Genomic DNA, 20,732 nt, shown 5'->3' on the forward strand with positions numbered 1-20,732 from the left:
CTCTGCCCTTTGGGAATTCTTAAGTCTGTGGTATTTGAGTTTAATCATAGTCTTTTGTCCCTGGATGGGCCTAAATCATGACATCCTGAAACATTAATTTCAGAAGAACAAGTTGACTGGCAGAGCAGTTGCTTGTGCCACCTGAAAGCTGTTGATCTCAAGTCTTTTAACATTAAAAATGACCCCTGCAAACCACCAACATGGGAAAGGCAACAGAAAATAGCTTAATCCAGTCTAGACAAACACAAAACAAAATCTGTAGTTGTACTCAAGTGGCATTTATTCAAGACAGTTCTTGGTCACATTTTTGTTTCTGAATACCTGAGGGAAAGTCCAAATTACAACAGCTGAGTCCCAAACCATCTCATACCTCCTCCTCCTCTCAAACAGCCACTTCCCAGGAACTCAGTAAGGGAAATTTCCACACTGCAAGCCCTTGAGATACACTACATTCATATCAGTATTCTGTCTGTATAAAAATAGTTACGTAAAAGGAATTAGGAGTATGAGTTCTCACTTCACTTGCACCAGTAAAGTAAGGAGTGCACGCAGTGTAGTTGGCTGTGGGAGCACTTGGGTGTGAAGCTGGCACCAGTGGAATCCGATTCAGGGCTAGTGTCACACAACATCTCAAAAAGTAATTCAGCAGCTCAGCCTGTTGCCTTTAGCATCACACATTGATCGTTTTACAGGAATTTCTCATCAGGCTGCTACATCATTTACAGTTGGACTTTTCAACCTAAATGATTCTACAATTCTACCACCATTATAAGGTAAGATGTAAGTGGTAGAAAAACATTCAACCCTCAGCTGATGTCCTTTCAGAAACCAGCCAAAAGAAGGCTTCAACAGAAATTCCAGCAGCTATTGCTGAGACAAATAAAGTCACCGCACCCCGCTACCTGCTCCGCTTGTCTGCTGGAGATTTCTGCAACACAGTTGAGCATTGTGCTGACAGTGCCTGGAAAGCTTCAGCAGACGGGCACCAGCAAATGGTGGCAGCTCTCATGTCCCAGTGTGCCACAGCTGTCTGCTCAGAACATTTGTTTCCTACACTTTGTGGTCAGTAAATGCCATGTTCTCTTTCAAGTGGCAGAAGATTTTTTACACAGACAAAACATTGCTCCTGGGAGTGCAAAACCAAATCCCTGAACGTGACCTTTTCCTCAGATTACTGTGTACTAGATATGCAGATAATTCAACTGGCCACAAATAATCCTGCTGCTGCTTCCTTGAATAAGTCCAAATCTTAGCAGGAACAAACCTGGTAAACATTAATATGAAAGCCCACACAAAAACCATGCAGAATCAGAGGAGATTGTGGTCTTCTTCCTTTGGTTAAGTAGTGAGCTTCCCAACAGTCCAGCCATAAGAAGTCTTGATGACAGTGATGGCCACAGACTGGCTAGAGTGCAAAGCGAGTACATTGATTCACTCAAAAGTTAACACAAATTTAAGGGAAAATATAGGGAAATATTATTCTGAAATAGTCAGTCCAAAATTCAACAAAGAACAGAAGGAATTTTTGGAGAAACAAGAGGGCTCTGGTTTCACAGGCTCTGTAGGTGTGTTGGCTGGCTAGTGTCTGTCCAGGTTTCCAGAGAGTAAGAACATGAAAGAGATTCTTATTGACCAGAACATTCACAGGAATCCCACTGAACTGTTTGAAGCTTTGTCATCCAGCCTGGCAGACTTCACTGTAGGCTCCATCTGTAGACTAAACACATTCCTTTTCTGTCCTAGAACAGAGGTACCTTCTGGAAGCCAAGATAAACCCTCTTCTCTTCAATTTAGGCTTCCAGATGGTTGATATAGCAAGGCTGCAACAGGCATCCCGTCTGTCCAACATGATTGTACAATGGATATGTCTTAACTGTCAGTATCAAATGAAGACCTAGTCATCGTTTAGGAATTTGGACACAAATCCAGCGCCTGGGCAAAGAACATGCTGATGTAGAAATAATGAAGTCATCCAAGTAGGCACACTCAGAGTGATTCCGTATTTGGAACCTGAAAAAATACAGGAAAAATGTAATTACTAAATAATTTCTACTACTGAGCCAAGTATTTTAGACTGCTATAAACCAAAACTTCTTTACTAGTTTCCAGTTGACTTTAGTCCCTTCTAATATGGCAGTTTTGGCTGCTCAAAGTAAAGTGAGTGATAAATTATGTTAGAAAAAGCTGTGTAGCTCGTACTGTTGCATGAATCTCTGTGTCTATGACCAGTCTATACCAGGTATACAGTAACAGGAGGAAAAACAAAAGACAGCTTACAATATATCCTGACTAATATTACTGAGATCATAAATGCTCAGGAGAGCAATACAAGGGGAACTGCTGTTTGACGGGATTGATGCAGAGCTGTTGTAGTCCACACATTTTCTAATATAAATAGGGGGAGAATATTGGTTGTCCACAGGTTGTGACAAACTCACTAAAGCAGATAAGATTTTTCTCATGAGGCTGCTTAATCCATCTGAAGATGATTATTCCCTCATACATGTCACTTCACTCTCATCCCTAAAAAATGTGTGTGTATTTGCTAGATACTGTGCATTTTAGGAAGATGAGCACAAAGGATCACATCAGAAACCAAAAATTCTGAAGAGCTGAAGAGACTGAAATGTGTATACTGTGTATCAAAAAATACATATAAATTAAACTAAATAGGGATAATGAATAATATTATCTTTATGTGTTGAGCTACCAAAAACCCCTTTTTGAATCAGGGACTTCTCTACATTGATGCTATTGGGAGGTAGATCAGTAATAATTGAAAAGAGTTCATTTTCAAAGTCATAATTATAAAACACAGGAAATATGATGAGTCTTGATAGATATAACATTGTACTGTAAACCTTAATTCTACGTTTGCTGAAGTATGTGCCAGACAAGCAGAAGGAACTTACAAGTTCACCTCCAAGGCAATACCATTCTCCCAGTAGAAAACTTCTCCCTTCTTGCGCAATCCAATCCAGGAGTCATCTATTTTCAAATGCTTAGCTAAAGAATACTAAAAAAAAAAAGGGGGGGGGGGGGGGGAGGAAGACATTTGGTATTTTTATCAACATAAGCTCTCACAATGAGCAGAAAATTTCTCCTGTGACTTTGAGGAGAACTAGAGGACTAGTTCACTGCTCTGCCCTCTGGAACACTTTCATAAGCATTTCACTGAGTGAAGAGTCTAATCTTAAAACAATCTTTATAGTATCATAAACTTCAGTGAAGTTACTCAATTCTATAACCTTGAATGTTATTATTGTTCACTATACATAAAACTACAGAAAGACCACAAATTGGTTGTGTCTGTTTATACATGTTTATCAACCTCCACATATACGGCTTGGTGGAAGGCTGGTGTTTCCTGCATTTCATTTTAAAGTTTTTCTTTAAAAAGAATATAAAAATATAAGAATATATACAAATAATAAACCACAATTCACTGCTACAGAAGTTTGCAACAAGCACAGTAAGGAATGATGGAAGATAATATCAACAGCACTTACAAGTTAATACTACAGAACAAGCTACCTGACATTAGGCTCAGTAAACTTAAAAAATCAGATAAATATTAGCTGTCAGCATGGGCTCTGATGGACATGTAAAGACTGCACCTTTATACTCCTCTACTCTCCCCCACTAACTTCAGTTCAATCCAGAATTCATTTCAATTCAATTCAGTATGGTCCCAGTGCCACTTCTGCAGTTTTTGGTATTCCTTCTTCTGGTGTGGCTCACACTCTCCAATGCAGGAGACCAAATAACACATACCATGGAGCACTAATCTGGCCCAGTAAGCCAAAGTCAGTGTTCCCATGCTTTTGTTTCCCAAGTTGTATTTACAGTTCATAGGTGTAAGGTTGTAAAGCAGCAGTTTAAATAACACCAATTTCTGCCTAGCTGAGTGTCATGGGCACTGAATTAGAAGTGAAGTTTTAGATGCAGAAGGAAGAGATTCATTTACAAATTTGGTAAGAGGTGATCACTCACAGGGCAGCAGTGCAGATGGGACTTGTAGAGAGGGGACAATCTAGCAAATATGTTTAGACTTATTGGCAAAGAAAGTGGTCTGATGATGGCATAAAATGAGAGACTACATTCAGTAAGAGATTTATACATGAAGTAAGAACTGGGCCCTGCATCTTTCTCATTGTTTAAATTCTTGTTGCTGTAAAAATGTTTATTGGCTCAGTCAAATTCAGATGTGTCTTAATCTGTGCAATTTCCCTGAGGTTTCCTCCATGTCAGTATCTGCTACACAACTAATACATATCAGTCAATCAGAAAAGCAGCTTTTTGACCTGTATTCAACAATCACAGTAACAAGAAAGCTCAAATGTCTGTCTATCTAAAAACACTTTTTGATGAAACTAGTTTTTTACAGCAGATCAGTAAAAGCTTATTGCTGTTTTAGTAGCAGGCAGTAGCAAGGTGTCACTAGCATTCACTAACTCCGTGCAACTAGACCATAATACAGGCAAACCAAAGTATTTTAACAAATTGATTAGCATGAGAAAACATCCAAAACAGCTCCAGTAGGGTTATATTCCCACCACTGCTATAAACAAGTCTCTAAGATGCATTAAGGCATATCTAAAATAAGATGCAAACAGATACAGGAAATGGTTTTAAAAGTATCCATTTTATCTGTACTGAATGCTGGACAGATTTGTACTTGCTTTGAAGATGAAGATGCATCAGACAAAAAACTAAAACTAGGCAAACTGATTCATAACAAAGAGCTTTTCAAAGCCATTCAAGTCAAATCCAGGCACCCAAGCAGTGTGGAACTGTTGCTGCAGCCAGCCAGCTACTTACAGTGACAAAGCAGGTATTTCCCTCTACTAGAATTCACACAGCTTACGTATTTTACAAAGATTTCAAGGATAAAGATTTCATGCATAAAAAAGAAAAGGAAAAAAAAAGGTTTATCAAAGGAAGAGAGAGATACAGAAGTTGTGTTCTGTTTTGTTGGGTTTTTTTTTTCAATTACCACTTCTTCCTGGTTTTCAAAAACAGCTAACAAGGACCTATTCTGGGTGCAGAAGGTCTGACTAGATGTCCAGTCTTTTTCCTCCCCTGAGATGAAATAACATTTCTTCTTGTAACCTATCCAATCACTGGGGCACTGCTCAGGAGGAAACTTTCCATGGTGAGATGTCTCAAGTTTTACACCTACAAGGAAAAGAGAGAACAAAATTTCTACATGGTAAAATCTTAGCATTCATCAGCATAACTCAACCTAAAATGTGGATTTTTTGAAAGCCAATGCCACAAGACAAGCCAAAGGAAGGTCAAGGGTACTAACTTTCCCTGCCTTTCAGGCACTGTCTTCAGCTGAAAAATGTGAGAGCTGGGGTCTGCCCTCACACCCTCTCAAGAAAATGTGACCGATTCCTTTAAATAAAAGCCTAACAAAGCAAAGAAAAATAAAAATCAACATGGACAGATGTAACTCTCATCCTCCATGTGTGTGCAGAAGATCTCTCTACTACACTACGTGCTATAGGGGACAGACCAAAAATATGTTTAACGCAGAGACTCAAGAGCTCCCTGTGCAGAAGGGGCTGTGGAAGCTCCAATTAGATACCCAGGCACCCAGTGACTTGGATACCTCAGGTAATACTACAGGCAATAAAGCCTTTGGTCCTAAGAAGAGGAGGTACAGCAGGAGCACATCTGGTGTCTGCTGTGCCAGTGGGAGGTAGGGCTGGCTCCTTAAAAATACAGCATGTAAAACAGATTTTTAAAACCAAACAGAAGAATGATTCCTAAAGATTATTTGTGAAAATGATAAGTTAGCTGTATAGTTGTTAGCTGTGTAGTTGTCTTCCACATGTGACAATAAAGGAGCCCTCGGGATCAGATATATGAGCAGCCCACACAATAAGCCTGGAGTCTATGCCTGGTGATGCAATGCTTAGTGCACTAGCTGGTACAACCAGGTACGTTACTGGTGATAAGGACATGACATGCATATATCACATACATGGTCAGGCAAGAATCTATGCTCTAAGAGTAGTAAGGAACTTACAGCTGAATCATCTGGATTTTATGTGCAGGACTTTTAAATTTTTAAATTTTGCCTGGAGGTTGTTCAAACATATATAAACACCAAAATAACTGAAATAGTGATAGAACTCTCAGGTTTTGTGACTCTCAGGGCATTGCAGAGTACTAATGTTTGTGTGCTTGACTGCTGTGATCCTGGAGCCCAGTAGTCAGAAGAAACATATCTCAAATGGAAAATGTTCTAAAAGCTTACCCAACACGATGATGACCACCAATGCAGGAATGCACAAAAAAGCAAGCCACCTTAGATAATGGACTGTGAAAAAGAAGATTATTACCAGTTCGCCTCATAAAGTATTTCAGTATTAAGTGAGACAGCAGCAGGACAGCCTTTCATTTAAGCTTGAAATATGTAAATAAATACAAAGCTCTACTAAGAGCAAACAAAGCACCCTGAATTGACAATTGTATCACTGGACAGTTCCATGAAGTGGTCAACTACCACCTAATTCACTTTTTCTTTGATCCATATTTGCCTTAAAGTTTTCCATAGATGTGCAGACCCCTGCATAGCAAATTTAAGCTTTCCAGTCTCAAGTTTATAATCTCCTCTATGTTTTGCAGACCTCTTAGCAATAACTCATGAAGGCCAAGGACTTGTTGGTTGGCACGAACTCCAGTTGAGCAATATCCATGTTTGGAAAACAGGATCATATTCTCATGCAATTCAAACATTAAACATTGAGGTTAAGAGTGTGGCTGCAGTCTTGAATCAAATCTATATTCTCCTTGTCACAAGCTGTCCTTAAGACACAAATTACAATACATACATGCAAGCTCATCTATTGCAAAGGCAAAAATGTTTTGTCTAATGATGTTTAGCTTAACTTCCTACATCATATTCGAGAGTATTTCATACAGGTAAACTACCACATGGAAAAATGCCCATTTTCACACAAAAGGATCAAATATAAACAGTTCACACTTGGATGAAATATAACAGTTTTCTTAATTTTTGCGACTACAGTTTTACCTAGAAGTAAATTCCCAGGTTTTGTCTTGTTAAAGCCAGAGGACCTGGAATTAGATTTCAAGGTAGATTTAAGACTTCCTGTTGGAAGGTATCTTACCTAATACTAAAGAAAAATACAACTTACCTTTTGCCTGCGAGAAGCACCGTTTACAGAAGTTCTTTGTCCTCCATATCCATGAATTAGCTGCCACTTCTTGTCTGGCATCTTGTTTAACACTTGTGGGGTTCCAAAAAGGTTCTTGTGCCTCAGAAGAAGGCTGAGTCTCTTCATCTTCAGACCCCATCTACAGCTACAAAACAAAGAAAGAAGCTATGTTTAATGAGTGTTTCACCTCCTGGCTATAAACAAGTGGAAATAGTAGAAAACCCAAAGCTCCCTTAGTTATTTCCTGTACTTGAGGGGATAAAGCAGCCATCTATGAGAGATGGAAACAGGGGCTGGCTTCTTGGGAAGAGTATAGGAACATTGCCAGGGCATGCAGGGGTGCAACTAGGAAGGCTAGAGCTCTTCTAGAATTAAATTTAGCCAGGGATGTTAAGGACAGTAATGAGGCATTTTTCAAGTACATCAGCAGCAGAAGGATGGTGAGGGGTAATGTGGGTCCGCTGCTAAATGCTGAGGGTGCCCTGGTGTCTGAGGATGCAGAGAAGGCTGCAGTACTGAATGTCTTCTTTGCTTCAGTCTTTATGGCCAAGGCTGACCCTCGGGAAGCCCAGTCCGGCAAGGATAACGTGATGGCCAGGACAGCAAAGGACTTCCCCTGCGTGGATGAGAAAGAGGTTAAAGACTTGTTGGCAAAGCTTAAGGCTCATAAGTCAATGGGTCCTGATGGGATACATCCTAGAGTGCTGAGGGAGCTGGCTGATGTGATTGCTAAGCCTCCCTCTGCCATTTTTGAACAATCATAGAGGACAGGTGAAGTGCCTGAGGACGGGAGAAAGGCCAATGTCACGCCAGTCTTCAAAAAGGGCAGGAAGGACGACCCATGAAACTACAGGCCGGTCAGCCTCATCTCCATCCCTGGAAAAGTGATGGAACAACTCATCCTGAACATTATCACTGAACATATGAAGGATAAGATGGTTATCAGGGGGAGTCAACATGACTTCACTAAGGGGAAATCCTGTTTGACCAACCTGATATCTTTCTATGAGTGCATAACCGGCTGGCTAGATGAGGGGAGAGCAGCGGATGTCATCTACCTTGACTTCAGCAAGGCTTTTGACACCATCTCACATGACATCCTCGTCAGAAAGCTCAAGCAGTGTGGCTTGGATAACTGGACAGTGAGTTGGATCAAGAGCTGGCTGAATGACAGAGCCCTGAGGGTGGTGATCAATGGCATAGAATCGAGTTGGAGGCCTGTGGCCAGTGGAGTTCCACAGGGATCGATTGTGGGGCCAGTCTTGTTCAACATCTTCATCAGTGACCTGGATGAGGGGACAGAGTGTACCCTCAGCAAGTTCGCTGATGACACCAAACTGGGAGGACTGGCTGATTCCCCAGAAGGCTGTGCTGCCATTCAGTAGGATCTCGACTGGCTGGAGAGTTGGGCAGAGAGGAACCTCATGAGGTTCAACAAGGACATGTGCAAAGTCCTACATCTGGGAAGGAACAACCCCCTGCACCAGTACAGGCTGGGGGTCGAACTGCTGAAGAGCAGCTCTGCAGAGAGACACCTGGGAGTGTGGCCAGCAGGTCGAATGAGGTTCTTCTCCCTCCCTACTCTGCCCTGGTGAAGCCTCATCTGGAGTACTGTGTCCAGTTCTGGGCTCCCTGGACAGGGAACTGCTGGAGAGAGTCCAGTGCAGGGCCACCAAGATGATCAAGGGTATAGAACATCGTTCATATGAAGAAAGACTGCGGGAACTGGGGTTGTTTAGTCTGGAGAAGAGGAGATTGAGGGGTGATCTTATTAACATTTATAAATATCTAAAGGGTGAGTGTCAGGAGTTTGGAACATCCCTCTTTTCTATAGTAGATACTAACAGGACAAGGGGTAATAGGATGAAGCTGGAACACAAAAAGTTCCACTTAAACATAAGAAAAAACTATTTCACAGTGAGAGTGACGGAGCAGTAGAACAGGCTGCCCAGGGGGGTTGTGGAGTCTCCTTCCTTGGAGGTCTTCAAGACCCGCCTGGACATGTTCCTATGTGACCTGATGTAGGTGAACCTGCTTCTGCAGGGGGAGTTGGACTAGATGATCTCTAAAGGTCCCTTCCAGCCCCTACCATTCTATGATTCTATGAAAGGTATAGTGGGTAGAGAAACAAGGAAACAAATAGAAAATAAGGAGTTTGTGCAACATATCTCAGGCCCACCAAAAGGACAAGGTGAGCCTCAGATACATTGCACATATTCTTCCTGGAGTGGTGGGATGATGGAGAATGAGGACTGTAAGCAGAGGAAAGGGAAGGACAGAGCAGATGGCAGCAATGCTATAGGGAAGGGATAGAACATATCAAAGCAGAAGTGAAGGCCATGGAACCCAAGCTTTCTGCTTCACTGCTGTGTACATTTAAATAGTTTTATCTGCATGTGAAAAGTTCAGACAATTTGCCAAGTGAAGTGGAACCTCATCTGCAGAGCTCACAGTATAGTTCTGTGCTCACTCCAATGAGTGACATTTTCCTCACAGTTTTTCTTAAATCCCATTGTCAATGACATAAATTTAGCAGAAAAACGTCACCCAGAGAAGAATGTGCAGCTATAAGTATCATTGTGTCAGTGTGGAAATGTCAATTCATCCTCATGAATTAGGTTAAAATTGGGGGGGGGGGGGGGGGGGGAAGAAAAAAACAAACAAAAAAACACTTCTCCCTCTTTAGAAATGGCTTCAACATCTTTGCTTTCATTATTGTTATTATTATGTTAACTGAAACACATATAAGAGGCCTCCTCAACACCATAAATTTGTAAGAGTAATTAGGTGCCTAAATATCTCTAAGGATCAGACGCCACTTGTACTTGGTCCATCTCTTCCACAGCCTTAGCCCCAAGTAGTTCTGGTGAAACTCTCTGTAATACATGGACCCTAGCAAAAACGTTTCAAGGAATGATTTCAGGACTGAATAGAATGCGCAGCCTTAAAGGTTGGCCAGTTTCCACTGAGCCACAAAAAAAATCACTTCCATTCCTAATATCTTATTTAGCTAAAGGAATTTGTTCTTGCTTTTTGTGATGCACTTTTTCATTTGGAGGAAAAGCCAAGCAGGAGATCTGCACCATTGCTCTAGGCGACAAGAGTGATGTAGAGCTTTATACAAAAAAAAATATATAAAGCTTATTTTTCAGACGGGACAAAATTCACACAAGCTGTAAAAAGGTCGTGCTTATCTTCTCACACAATACCTCCGGGGTCCTCCAACTTCCTGAGGGCAAAAACCGGTTCTGCGAGGGGCCAAGTGATATCTGAACTTGTGCAAAGATCAGGGGTGAGAAAGCCTCAGGACTTATCAGCCATCATCCCGAAGTCCCCGGAGACCATCACCGACTATCACCGGGAGACATCACGCAAATGAAAGGAAGAAAAGACCTAATTTACATGCGAAATCGGGGACAGGTTGTGTCTTTGTCTAGGCGGATAACGTCATCACATGATTTTGTAACTTTGTAACAAATATAAGTCAAGCAAGTTGCCGAGTCGGGTGCGCACGTTTGTGATGGAGCGATCCCCCGTGCGCCCGGCGCCGAATAAACATACCTTCTTTATAACTCTGAGTTATAGAGACTGTTTCCGCAAGTCAAGAGTAGTTGAACTAAGAGACGAAGGTCGCCCTCCTTCCCTTCACCCCCCTCCCCCCCCCCCCCCCCCCCCCATTTAAACGAGTACGTTTTCCTCTTCTTTAATCCTCATTTTTCTTCTCTCCTTCCTCACTTTCCCCTCGGCTGTGTCTGTGCCGCAGAGCCCCTCCTTACCTTCTCCTGCCGTCGGCCCGGCGACCCGAAACCGGCCTCTTCCAACGCCGACCGCTCCCCTGCTACCGGCGCGCCCTTCCGTGTCCCGCTCCCCGCCCCGCCGGGCGCTTCCCTTCCCTACCGCGCCCCCTGCCCCTCACTGCCGCCGTCCTGGGGCCGCCGCCGGGACGGGTGTCCTGTTCTGCTCCGTTCAGTGCTGCGCGTTTCTGTCGCAGGCAGCGTCCTTAAGCGAAACCGAAAGGTCCCGCCGCGGCGATGGCGGAGGCAAGCGGCGAGGAGGGTCAGTCGTCCCCGTCGTGGCGCCGGGATGAGCTGCGGCAGCTGCGGCGGCAGCGGCGGCTACGGCGGCTACGGCGACGCTTCCACTCCGACCCGGTGATGCTGAGGCTGCCGCGCAGGGACGAATCCACCGCCGCCACTCGCACGTCCGAGGTGCAGGTGGGGCCGATACTGGAGACAGAGGAGCTGCTCGGGCTGGCAGGGACGAGCAGACGACGCAAAGCGCGGACGGGTGAGAGAGAGTCAGGACAGGGGCTGTGGCGAGGATCCGGCCGTGCCCCAGGGGAGCAGGGTGGAATGGGGTTGGCCAGGGACCTATAGTGGACTGGCTGAGGCGGGGATATCGTGGGTATGGAGTGGTCGAGGAACTGTAGTCTGCAGGCGTTTCTGTAGGATTCGGCCGTTTAACACCTTTGAAAATCCGATGGACTTTTAGAAGTGCTGAAACTCTGTATTAACTGGTCCTTTCAGGGGTAGTTTCAAGTTTTTGGGAAGTCTTGATGAAGTTAATGTAATTCTGCATGTTTTTTTCGTTGTTTTTTTTTTTTTTACCCGAGTCTTCAGTTCCTTACATGTGCTTTATTCCCTGATATGCATTAACATTTCTGTCCCTCCTTAGATATATTTTCACGCCTCTCTTTCTGGAAAAGAGTTGCAGGAATTCTCATCTCTGTTGCTGTGATTTTACTCTTAACATGGATTACTCTAAGTGAGTGCCTTTATTTTTTAGAAAAAAATAACTCTGGAAAGAGAAATTCAGGAGTTTTGTCTTTTGCTGTGCTGCCTCTTCATTACTGAGTTGTAGGAGATATTTCTTAACATGGTATCATGGCTGCCATTACAGAGAGGTTAGAATCCAGAGAAGGAAAGTGAAACAAAATTGTGTATGGCTTGCTGCAGCACTTACTTCTGGTAGCATTAAACTGACTTACTATTTTAAGTTTCTGCAGGATTACGTTGTACTTCAAAATGACAAAATGCTGAGGAGTGATGAAACCATAAGCAGAATTAGTGAGGCAGTACTGGTTATTTTTACAGCTGAGTACATTGAACCAGAACCTGTTCAGGGTCAAATTCTATCTGCTTCATAGTAGATAACTAGTGTCTACGTTTGCACTCTTTGTCAAAGACAGCCTTCTGCCCTGATGTTCTCACTCATGGTGTCTCCGATGTAGCTGGAGCTTTGCACTTGCACATGTTCGATTCTATTTGCTGCCCAGTATGTAAGCATGTAATCAGGGATTACGGGCCCCACCATAACTGAAATAACTGGGAAAAAAATAAGACTGAACACAATCTTCAGTTGTGTTATGTTCACTCATAATTCAGTGCAAGTCATGGATATTTTTAAGCTAGAGAAAGCAGGTCCAGAAAGTGTCAATGTTTATACAGTTGTATTTTATGTATCTAGTGATAAGTAAGTAACATTCTCTTCATTTCATCATTTGAACAAAAGATCCACTTATATTAACACATGTGGAGCCATGCCCTGATGACTGGCTATACTACAAGAAGAAGTGTTACTACCATTCAGAAGCCATGGAAGATTGGAATTCTGGTCAGGTGTCTTGCTCTGCCTATGGAGCTTCTCTTGCCGTGATTGAGAACCACCAAGAGCTGGTAAGGCATCCAACACTTGGAATTTGATACTATGTCTGCTGCACTAACAGTTTCTGTAACTCCATCACTTGTTCTCTTTGAACACTTTGAGGCAGATGGTAGACAGTTTGTTGTTTTTGGGTTTTTTTCCCTGCAGGTCACTGATGTTTCAATTAGATAAAACATCTAGCCCTAAATCCATTACTGATAGTCACTGTGGTCTCTGCTATTTAGTTGGCAGTCATGCAGAGTGTTGCTGACCATAATGTGGTGTAGTTTATATCTGTGATGCAGTTTATATCTGTGTAGTTTTTATACAAAAAGCTATATAATCATTATTTTTTTAAAAAAAAACCCCTAATAGCTATGTGTCATTGTATTCTGTTTTGTCTAGAGCTTTATAATGCATCGAATACGCATGGTAGACTTCTGGATTGGGCTGCGCAGGAAAGGAGACAAATTCTTCTGGGTGAATGGAGAAGCGTTTGACAACAACTTGTGAGTTTTCTTTCCAAATTGCCAAGTACAAGTACATATGGTAGATCTCCATGGGGATCAAAGCAGCTTGCTTTGATACAAGGTGCATCAGAGCATCACCATGTGTTTCATGTGTGTGTGAATTCTGATCCTCCCAATGAGAACCAAGGATCATTTTAAATCCTTCTCCACTTTGTTCTCCACAGTCTTAAAGACCTAGCTTTACAAAGAATAGGAAATAGGAGTTCTAATTTTTAGATGAAATTTCTGCTCTGACTTTTGTTTTTCTCTTGGCTTTTTAGATTTCATGTCAATGTAACAAATGACGGAGACTGTGTCCATATAGATTCAAACTTCATTTCTACCAGAAGCTGCTCCTCACTCAGGAACTGGCTTTGCACCATTGGTCAGTCTAATCCCAACACAAACTCTTAATAGGGAACAGCTGGCTGTGCAAATACAGAGACTTTCTCCATGGGAAGTTGAAATTCAGGGTTCTGAAGGTCTTTGCTGTAGAAGGTGAACAAGAGCTAGAGGTGCTCTGATGAAGATCGTATCCAAAATGAACACTCCAGGAGAAGCAATACAGGGAGTAATAGTTATTCCAAGTGAAAGATGGAGTTGGTTCAGAAGTGGCAGTACTAGAGGAAATGGAAAGCTGTGGCAAACAACAAAAGTTGTTTCTTACTGATAGTTTCATTGTTGAAACTGCTAAAGGACAAGATAATGGATACTTTCACTGAGAACTCTTCAGAATTGCATTCAATTGTATTTTTTTATGGCAGCTAAAAACATTGTGTGATGGACATGAAGTTCTTACTGAAAATGCAATTCATTGTAAAGCCAATGATGTGTTTTTTCCTGATTTCTGTGGAACTCAGTAGTTCTTTTCTGAGAACTTTCTATTTGTGGTAAGTAGGTGAGATTTCATAAGGTGTTTTGACTTCTGTCACCTTTCTTTTTTCCATGGGGTTTTCATGTGGTTGGTGTGTACCGTACAAGGATATAAATGGGAGCTTTGTAAAACAGAAAGGCAGATAATGACTAAGTCTTCTAGCAAATGGCACTGGTATTACAGGTCATATAAAATTGGACAGATTATAAATATACTTCTCTATCCTTCTGGACTAATCTGTAAACAGATCAAAAACTACTACTACCCAAAACTTCCATGAATATGAGTCTGCAATAAAAAAGCTCCCAGATTGAATCACACACAACTGTCTTTCTGGGAGGACTGAGGAAGTCCACTGGATTTAAATGGGAAGAGATAGTTTATGTAGTGAGGTGCTGTAGCGTTTATCTGTTAAAAAGAAAAAAAAGGTGTTTTTATTGTCTCTAGTATGGCTATTTTTTTCAAGTTACTTGTGTGGGTGAGGATTGTGATGATTGTCCTTGGGATAGAAGTACTAGAGCTAAATAGCATAGCACCCTGGATTAATCTATTTAAATTCATGACATCATGCCCTGAAAATGGGCAGTCAAGGTATGGGAGGCTTACCTGGAAGTTCTGTGGTTATTTCCTGCCTGGTCATTGTCAGATTCAGCAGACATCTCTACAACAACTACTTCCCAAGAGAATGTAATTTACAAAGGGTAGTTACTGTCTTTAAAAATGCAAGCAAGAAGAAAGGCATTTTAAGCCACGAAAATGTTCTAGTCTGGAAACAGAATACTGTGTTAAGCTCAGTGAAGCTCACAGGGAAGATATTGATCTTCAAAGAAATGGAAAGAAGAAATTGAAAATTGCTCTAAATGTGGTTGTTATTTATCCAGAAGATGTACTCCTTTAGAGAGAAAGAAGTAGGTGAGAGAGAAACTGGATCAGAGAATTTAATGCATCTTTGTTCCCAGTGGTCATTCCCCAGGAAAGCACAAGAACAACAGGGGAAGCACCTTGTAAGGAACCATGAAGGGAGTTCAGATTGCCAGGGTAGGGACCTCTTCCCCAGCACACGTCAAAAGCTCAGATGAAGAGTCAGCATGAAGTGCCACACAGGGCAAGAAGTCCATTTTTCCATCTCTCTAAATTGTCTTTTAAATATGTCGATAAATACTTCCATTCACGGTTTCCTGTGATGCTTTGGATCTCTGCTTTTGGTTGAGCTTACTCCTCTGCGTTAGGTTTGTGGTGGTCCAATACTTCTTTGTTTAGCTTCCTTATATGTGACAATAGCAATTAGATTTGTTATAACAATTAAATTACATGAGTTTTTCAAAAGTGGTCTCCCAATTCACTAAAAGTCATCTTCCATTTAGTAAAGTATGAAACTCTCCTGCTATTCCTCTGTGCTTCCCCACCACACTAGGACACACTGTGAACATTGTCAATTCCCAGTTAGGAATTAATGTTATCCCTAATTCTGTAACTTATGGAATTTTTATGATTTTGAAGACTCCTGTCTTCAAAAAAGGCAAGAAGGAAGACCTGGGAGACTACAGGCCACCTGGAAAGGTGGAATAACTCATCCTGGATGTCGTCTCTAAACACATGGAGGAAAAGATAGTTATCAAGGGGACTCAACACAGATTTACCAAGGAGAAATCCTGTTTGATCAACCTGATAGCCTTCTATGAGAGTATAACTGGCTGACTAGATGACAGGGGAACAGTGAATGTCATCTACCTTGACTTCAGCAAGGCTTTTGAAACCATTTCTTATTACGTTCTCATGAAAAAACTCAGGCAGTGTGGTTGGAGGAGTGGACAGTGAGGTGAATTGAGAGCTGGCTGAATGACAGAGCCCAGAGGGTGGTGATCAACGGCATAGAATCAAGTTGGAGGCCTGTGGCCAGTGTTCCACAGGGATCGGTTCTAGGGCCAGTCTTGTTCAACATCTTCATCAATGACCTGGATGAGGGGACAGAGTGTACCCTCAGCAAGTTCACTGATGACACCAAACTGAGGGGACTGGCTGATTCCCCAGAAGGCTGTGCTGTCATTCAGTGGGATCTCGACTGACTGGAGAGTTGGGCAGAGAGGAACCTCATGAGGTTCAACAAGGACAAGTGCAAAGTCCTACATCTGGGAAGGAACAACCCCGTGCACCAGTACAGGCTGGGGGTCAAACTGCTAAAGAGCAGCTCTGCAGAGAGACACCTGGGAGTCCTGATTGATAATAAACTAACCATGAGCCAGCAATGTGCCCTTGTGGCCAAGAAGGCCAATGTCATCCTGGGATGCATCAAGAAGAGGGTTCCATTTAAACTTAAGGAAAAAGTTCTCTACTGTGAGGGTGAGGGAGCCCTGGCACCGGCTGTGGAGTCTCCTTCTCTGGGCATTTTCAAAACCCACCTGGATGCGTTCCTGAGTAACCTGATCTAGGTTGACCTGCTTTAGCAGTGGGTTTGGGTTGGGCTAGATTTCTTTAGACATCTCTTCCAACTCCTACTGTTCTATGATTCTACGATTTTCATTCAAAAGATGTTACTGGTACAGGCATATAATCCGAGCTGGTGCGAATTAATCAACAGTTGGAGATTCTGCACCATGCTGAACTCAAGGAAAGAGTAGAAATTTTGGGGAACTTAATTTACTGCCTTGCAAATCTGTGCCCTCACAGAATCACAAAATCCTAAGGGTTGGTAGGGATCTTGAAAGATCATCTAGTCAAAACCCCTTGCCAGAGCAGGACCACCTAGAGTAGGAACACACACAGGAACTCGTCAAACAGCAAATCTAAAATAGTCATAATTTCATCTGGACTAGGTTGTAAGTTTCTTTTGAAATTTTAAGGTCTGTGTTGTCTTCCCATCCCAAAATTTTTTTTTTTGCTTCTGCAAAAACCATCATACCATGATTTCACATCAGTTAAGGCAGATCTGCAGTGGCATAGATGCTGTTGTATTTCACCATGCCTGGCATAACTTTCTCTAGTGTTTAGCTGCTCTCTGGTTTTAAACCATGACTTTTGTCTCAGATGAAGCTTAAGTACCTGCTTTTATACCTCTCAGGTTGCAAACTTTGCAAACTACATGAAGTGTTTATGCTGGCTTCATGCATGCTGTGGGAAATCTAGCCCAGCAGAGAAGTATAGCTGCATGGACATGCACAATGTGGTGGAGTGTGAGGTCTGCCAAAACACCACCCAGAAAAATGAATCTGTATCTTGCTGATGCTTCTCCTTAGCCATTACCAGGGAGAAGGAAATAGGGAGAGGACGGGGTACACAAGACATATATGAAATATGGAGCTTTACCCTGCACAATCACTCCTGGCTTCAACCATGTCTGTCTCATCTGCAGAGCTGCTGAGTTTAATGCATTGTCATGGTTTGGCCCAGCTAGCACAGCAGCACCACGAGTCTATCACTGTGTGCCTCCATTCACCCCCACTCTTGTTAGGATGGCAGAGGCCTCAGTGAAATGGGAGTAAAAAGATAAGCAAGGTTGTTGTGGATTATGACAAGGGCAGGGAGGGCTCGCTGCCAATTCCGGTTCTGGGAAAAACAGACTCTAGTACTCGAATTAGAGAGGAAAGTAGGAAAGTTTATTCTACAAAAAACAGAATGGAATAAAAGCAAAAAGGGAGTAGGATGATGAGAAAATTACAACCAGCACTTTAGGATCTCTTTCCCCCATCCCTCCTTTCTTCCTAGGCCCAGCTCACTGCTCCCGATATCTCTACCTTCTTCCTTTTCAACTGCTCAGGGAGGTAGGGAATGGAGGATGTGGTCAATTTCTATGCCAATTCTCTCTTCTCGGATGAGGACAGCTCCTGGAATTCTTGCCCTGCTCCAACACGGGATCCCTCCCATGGGACACGTTCCTTAACGAACTTCTCTGGTGTGGGTTGTTCGTAGCAGGTGCGGCTTCTGCTGATACAGGGTCCCTCACATGGGACACAGTCCTTGGTGAATATCTCCGGTGTGGATTCTTTGCCACAGTTGCAGTTTCTGCAGATAGAGGGTCCCTCTCTCGGGACAAGGCCTCTTCTGGGCATAAGTTTAACGAGCTGCTTTGTCGTGGATTCCTTCCCACAGTTACTGCTGTGGATATTGGGTCCCTCCCTCAGGACACTGTCTCTTCTGGCCATAGTTTTAAAAGAGAAAATCACTGCCCCTGGTTCCGGGTCTGTAGTGAAGTGATTGGGTTCTTCCCACACAACATGACCTCTTCTGGCCATAGTCACTGTCCCTGGCACGGGACCGTTAATGAAGTGAATCACTGCCCCTGGTCTGGGACCAGCTTTAGCAACATGAGTCTCTGCCCCTGATACGGGGCGATTATCAAAATGAGTCTCTACCGCTGATGCGGGGTCTTTAAAGAAACAAAAATAAATCTCAGCTTCACCAGTTCTCTCTGCAGAATGCAGGGGAGTCTCTGCTCCAGCACACCTCCTCCTCTCTTCCATCGCTTGACCTTGGAGTCCACATGGTTGTTTCTCTCACTGTTCCTACTCCTTGCACCACCACCAGCCAGATAAGAAGAAGGGACAGAAGAAGGAAGAAACAGGAAGAAGAAGGAGGAAGAAGCCTCCTCTTCCAGCTTCTTCTTAAAAAGTGATCGTGGAGGCCTCTAATTGGCTCAGCCCCAGAAGTGGGTCTGCCTCAGACCTGGGGAGAGTTGCAAGCAACTTCTTACAGGATCCATCTTTACAGCTCCTTCCCCCTTACCAGAAAAGGCTGTCATGTCAAACCATGACATGCATGTTGGTCCAGGACAGCTCTTGAATCCTGGGGTGCTTTACAGTATCTCCTCAAGGCAGGAGATATCAGCAATGCAGCTGCCTCTAGGCAGAAGGGATTAATTCTCCTCGTGCCATTCCCCAAGTCAGGCTGTTGGAGCCCAGACAGGCCAGTTCCTGCTTCTGCACAGTCTTTTCTACATGAAACACTTTAGAAACCATTTCCAGGCACTTCTTCCTTTTCCAGACTGCCAGACTGAAGAAAGTGAAAAGAGGCTTAAGCACCAGTGATAATGAGGTCAGATGAACTGAACAGATCTTCACAAGCCAACAGAGAAGGGTTATAGGAAAGGTACGGTGAAAGACTCGATGAAGGACTCATCGAGTTGAGATCAATGGAGAAAGGTTTGTATGTCAGACATATCTGATGTGCAAGCTGTCCTTTGAGAAGCCTGGGCTGAACTTGCTACATAGCTGCCAAGGTAGTATCCCATGTATGCTCATCAGTCACTGTGGCAAAAAGGAAAGTAATCCTTGTATTTGGAAACCAGTGACCCTTGGTGGTCCCACCAGCTGCCTATGGCCACTCAGCCCTATGTTGAGCAGTTCAAATCTGGAGATGCTGTGGATTGGTGGACACTCTGTCTACAATGGATACCAGGATTGAGTTGAAACCTCCCTGGTTAACATTAATTCAGCAATTAATTCACAATTAATTAATTCAACAGTAATTAATCCATGGACAAACTTGGAAAAGCTCTGCCACTTCAATTGGTCAGATTGATTGGTCAGGCAGATTGATATGGGAAGTATACTCTCTCTCCTGTGTCCATACTGCACTGCCCTGGACATGAAGTGATACATATGGATCCTGACAGTGCCTTTGCATGGTTCAAGTGCCCTTGTGCAGCTGAACAAAGTTGTATAATGTGTGTCAGCTGAAATCTGAATGCTAATCACCAGCTACGGTTCACACAGCACATGCTGTGTCCCTTGCCATGTCGCTGCCTCCCTCCCTAGGAGACAAAACAAGATGAGGTACTAGTGCAGAAAAGCAAATTTGCTATGTCTATCTTGAACAACTGAAGAAGAATAAATAGATAATTCATTTAGATGAAATTTCATCCCCTCCATGACGCAGGCTTCCCAAAGGACTTGTTCAGACCAAGAACATCACATCCAGGGCAGGCTTCAGAGCAGAGGACAGAGGGAGGAAACTAGTTGCTTGGTTGGTTCATTGTTTTTAACTCTTTTATGAATGTTTTTCCTGATATTGCAGGAAAATATCTGTCTAGACCTGCATTAGCAAAGGGAGAAAATCACAGAGAAATGTAGGAATAGCTTTTTCTTTTAGCAGAAGGTAGGTGATTATTAACTTCAACCCAGTGTCACATTCTTCTTATTAGTGCCATTTATGATATCTACTGTGCAACACATCCAGACTGCTCTACTCACACTTAGGAAGATTTTAAAATGTTTGAAATAAAGTTGTCACAGGAAATCTTGCCTAAAGCTTTCTCCTGAAAACTACAAAAGTGTTCTGGTTTAGCAAGGAGCAGCTTTTGGCTTAGTAACGGGGAGCGGGTTGCAGTGAAGACCCGGTAAAGAGTTTGCGGACTCTCCCCCGGCTCCTGGGTTCACACCCACCTCCAGCCCGGCTGGGCCAATCTGGCGCCTCTGCCATCACTATTTAGGGGACAGGAATTCGGAATGCGAGTCAGGAGGTGTAAGAGTGATACAAGATGGAGGCGACCACGCAGACCCTTCAGCCAGAGAAGGAGGA

The 20,732-nt window shown here is 43.0% G+C and overlaps 2 protein-coding genes across 3 annotated transcripts; one reads left to right on the forward strand and one right to left on the reverse strand.

Moving 5' to 3' along the window:
- Positions 1-262: 262 nt before the first annotated feature.
- Positions 263-11,464, reverse strand: LOC133626727 (C-type lectin domain family 2 member B-like). 2 transcript variants are annotated; one of them, XM_062007592.1, is made up of 6 exons: positions 10,970-11,464; positions 7,173-7,338; positions 6,269-6,331; positions 4,997-5,178; positions 2,913-3,016; positions 263-2,010 (listed from the first exon to the last, which is right to left on the reverse strand). In XM_062007592.1, exons 2-6 carry the CDS (start codon positions 7,330-7,332, stop codon positions 1,899-1,901), a joined length of 621 nt encoding a protein of 206 aa, XP_061863576.1. In that variant the 5' UTR covers positions 7,333-7,338; positions 10,970-11,464; the 3' UTR covers positions 263-1,898. The 2 variants fall into 2 exon arrangements, with proteins under 2 accessions (XP_061863576.1, XP_061863582.1); XM_062007598.1 differs by lacking the exon at positions 6,269-6,331.
- On the forward strand, positions 11,086-14,171 carry LOC104561075 (C-type lectin domain family 2 member L-like). The gene is made up of 5 exons (XM_062007579.1): positions 11,086-11,480; positions 11,868-11,957; positions 12,705-12,868; positions 13,242-13,345; positions 13,627-14,171. Exons 1-5 carry the CDS (start codon positions 11,225-11,227, stop codon positions 13,757-13,759), a joined length of 747 nt encoding a protein of 248 aa, XP_061863563.1. The 5' UTR covers positions 11,086-11,224; the 3' UTR covers positions 13,760-14,171.
- The last annotated feature ends 6,561 nt before the right edge of the window (positions 14,172-20,732 follow it).

The sequence above is a fragment of the Colius striatus genome, chromosome 1, assembly GCF_028858725.1.
Source record: "Colius striatus isolate bColStr4 chromosome 1, bColStr4.1.hap1, whole genome shotgun sequence".
NCBI lineage: Eukaryota > Metazoa > Chordata > Aves > Coliiformes > Coliidae > Colius > Colius striatus.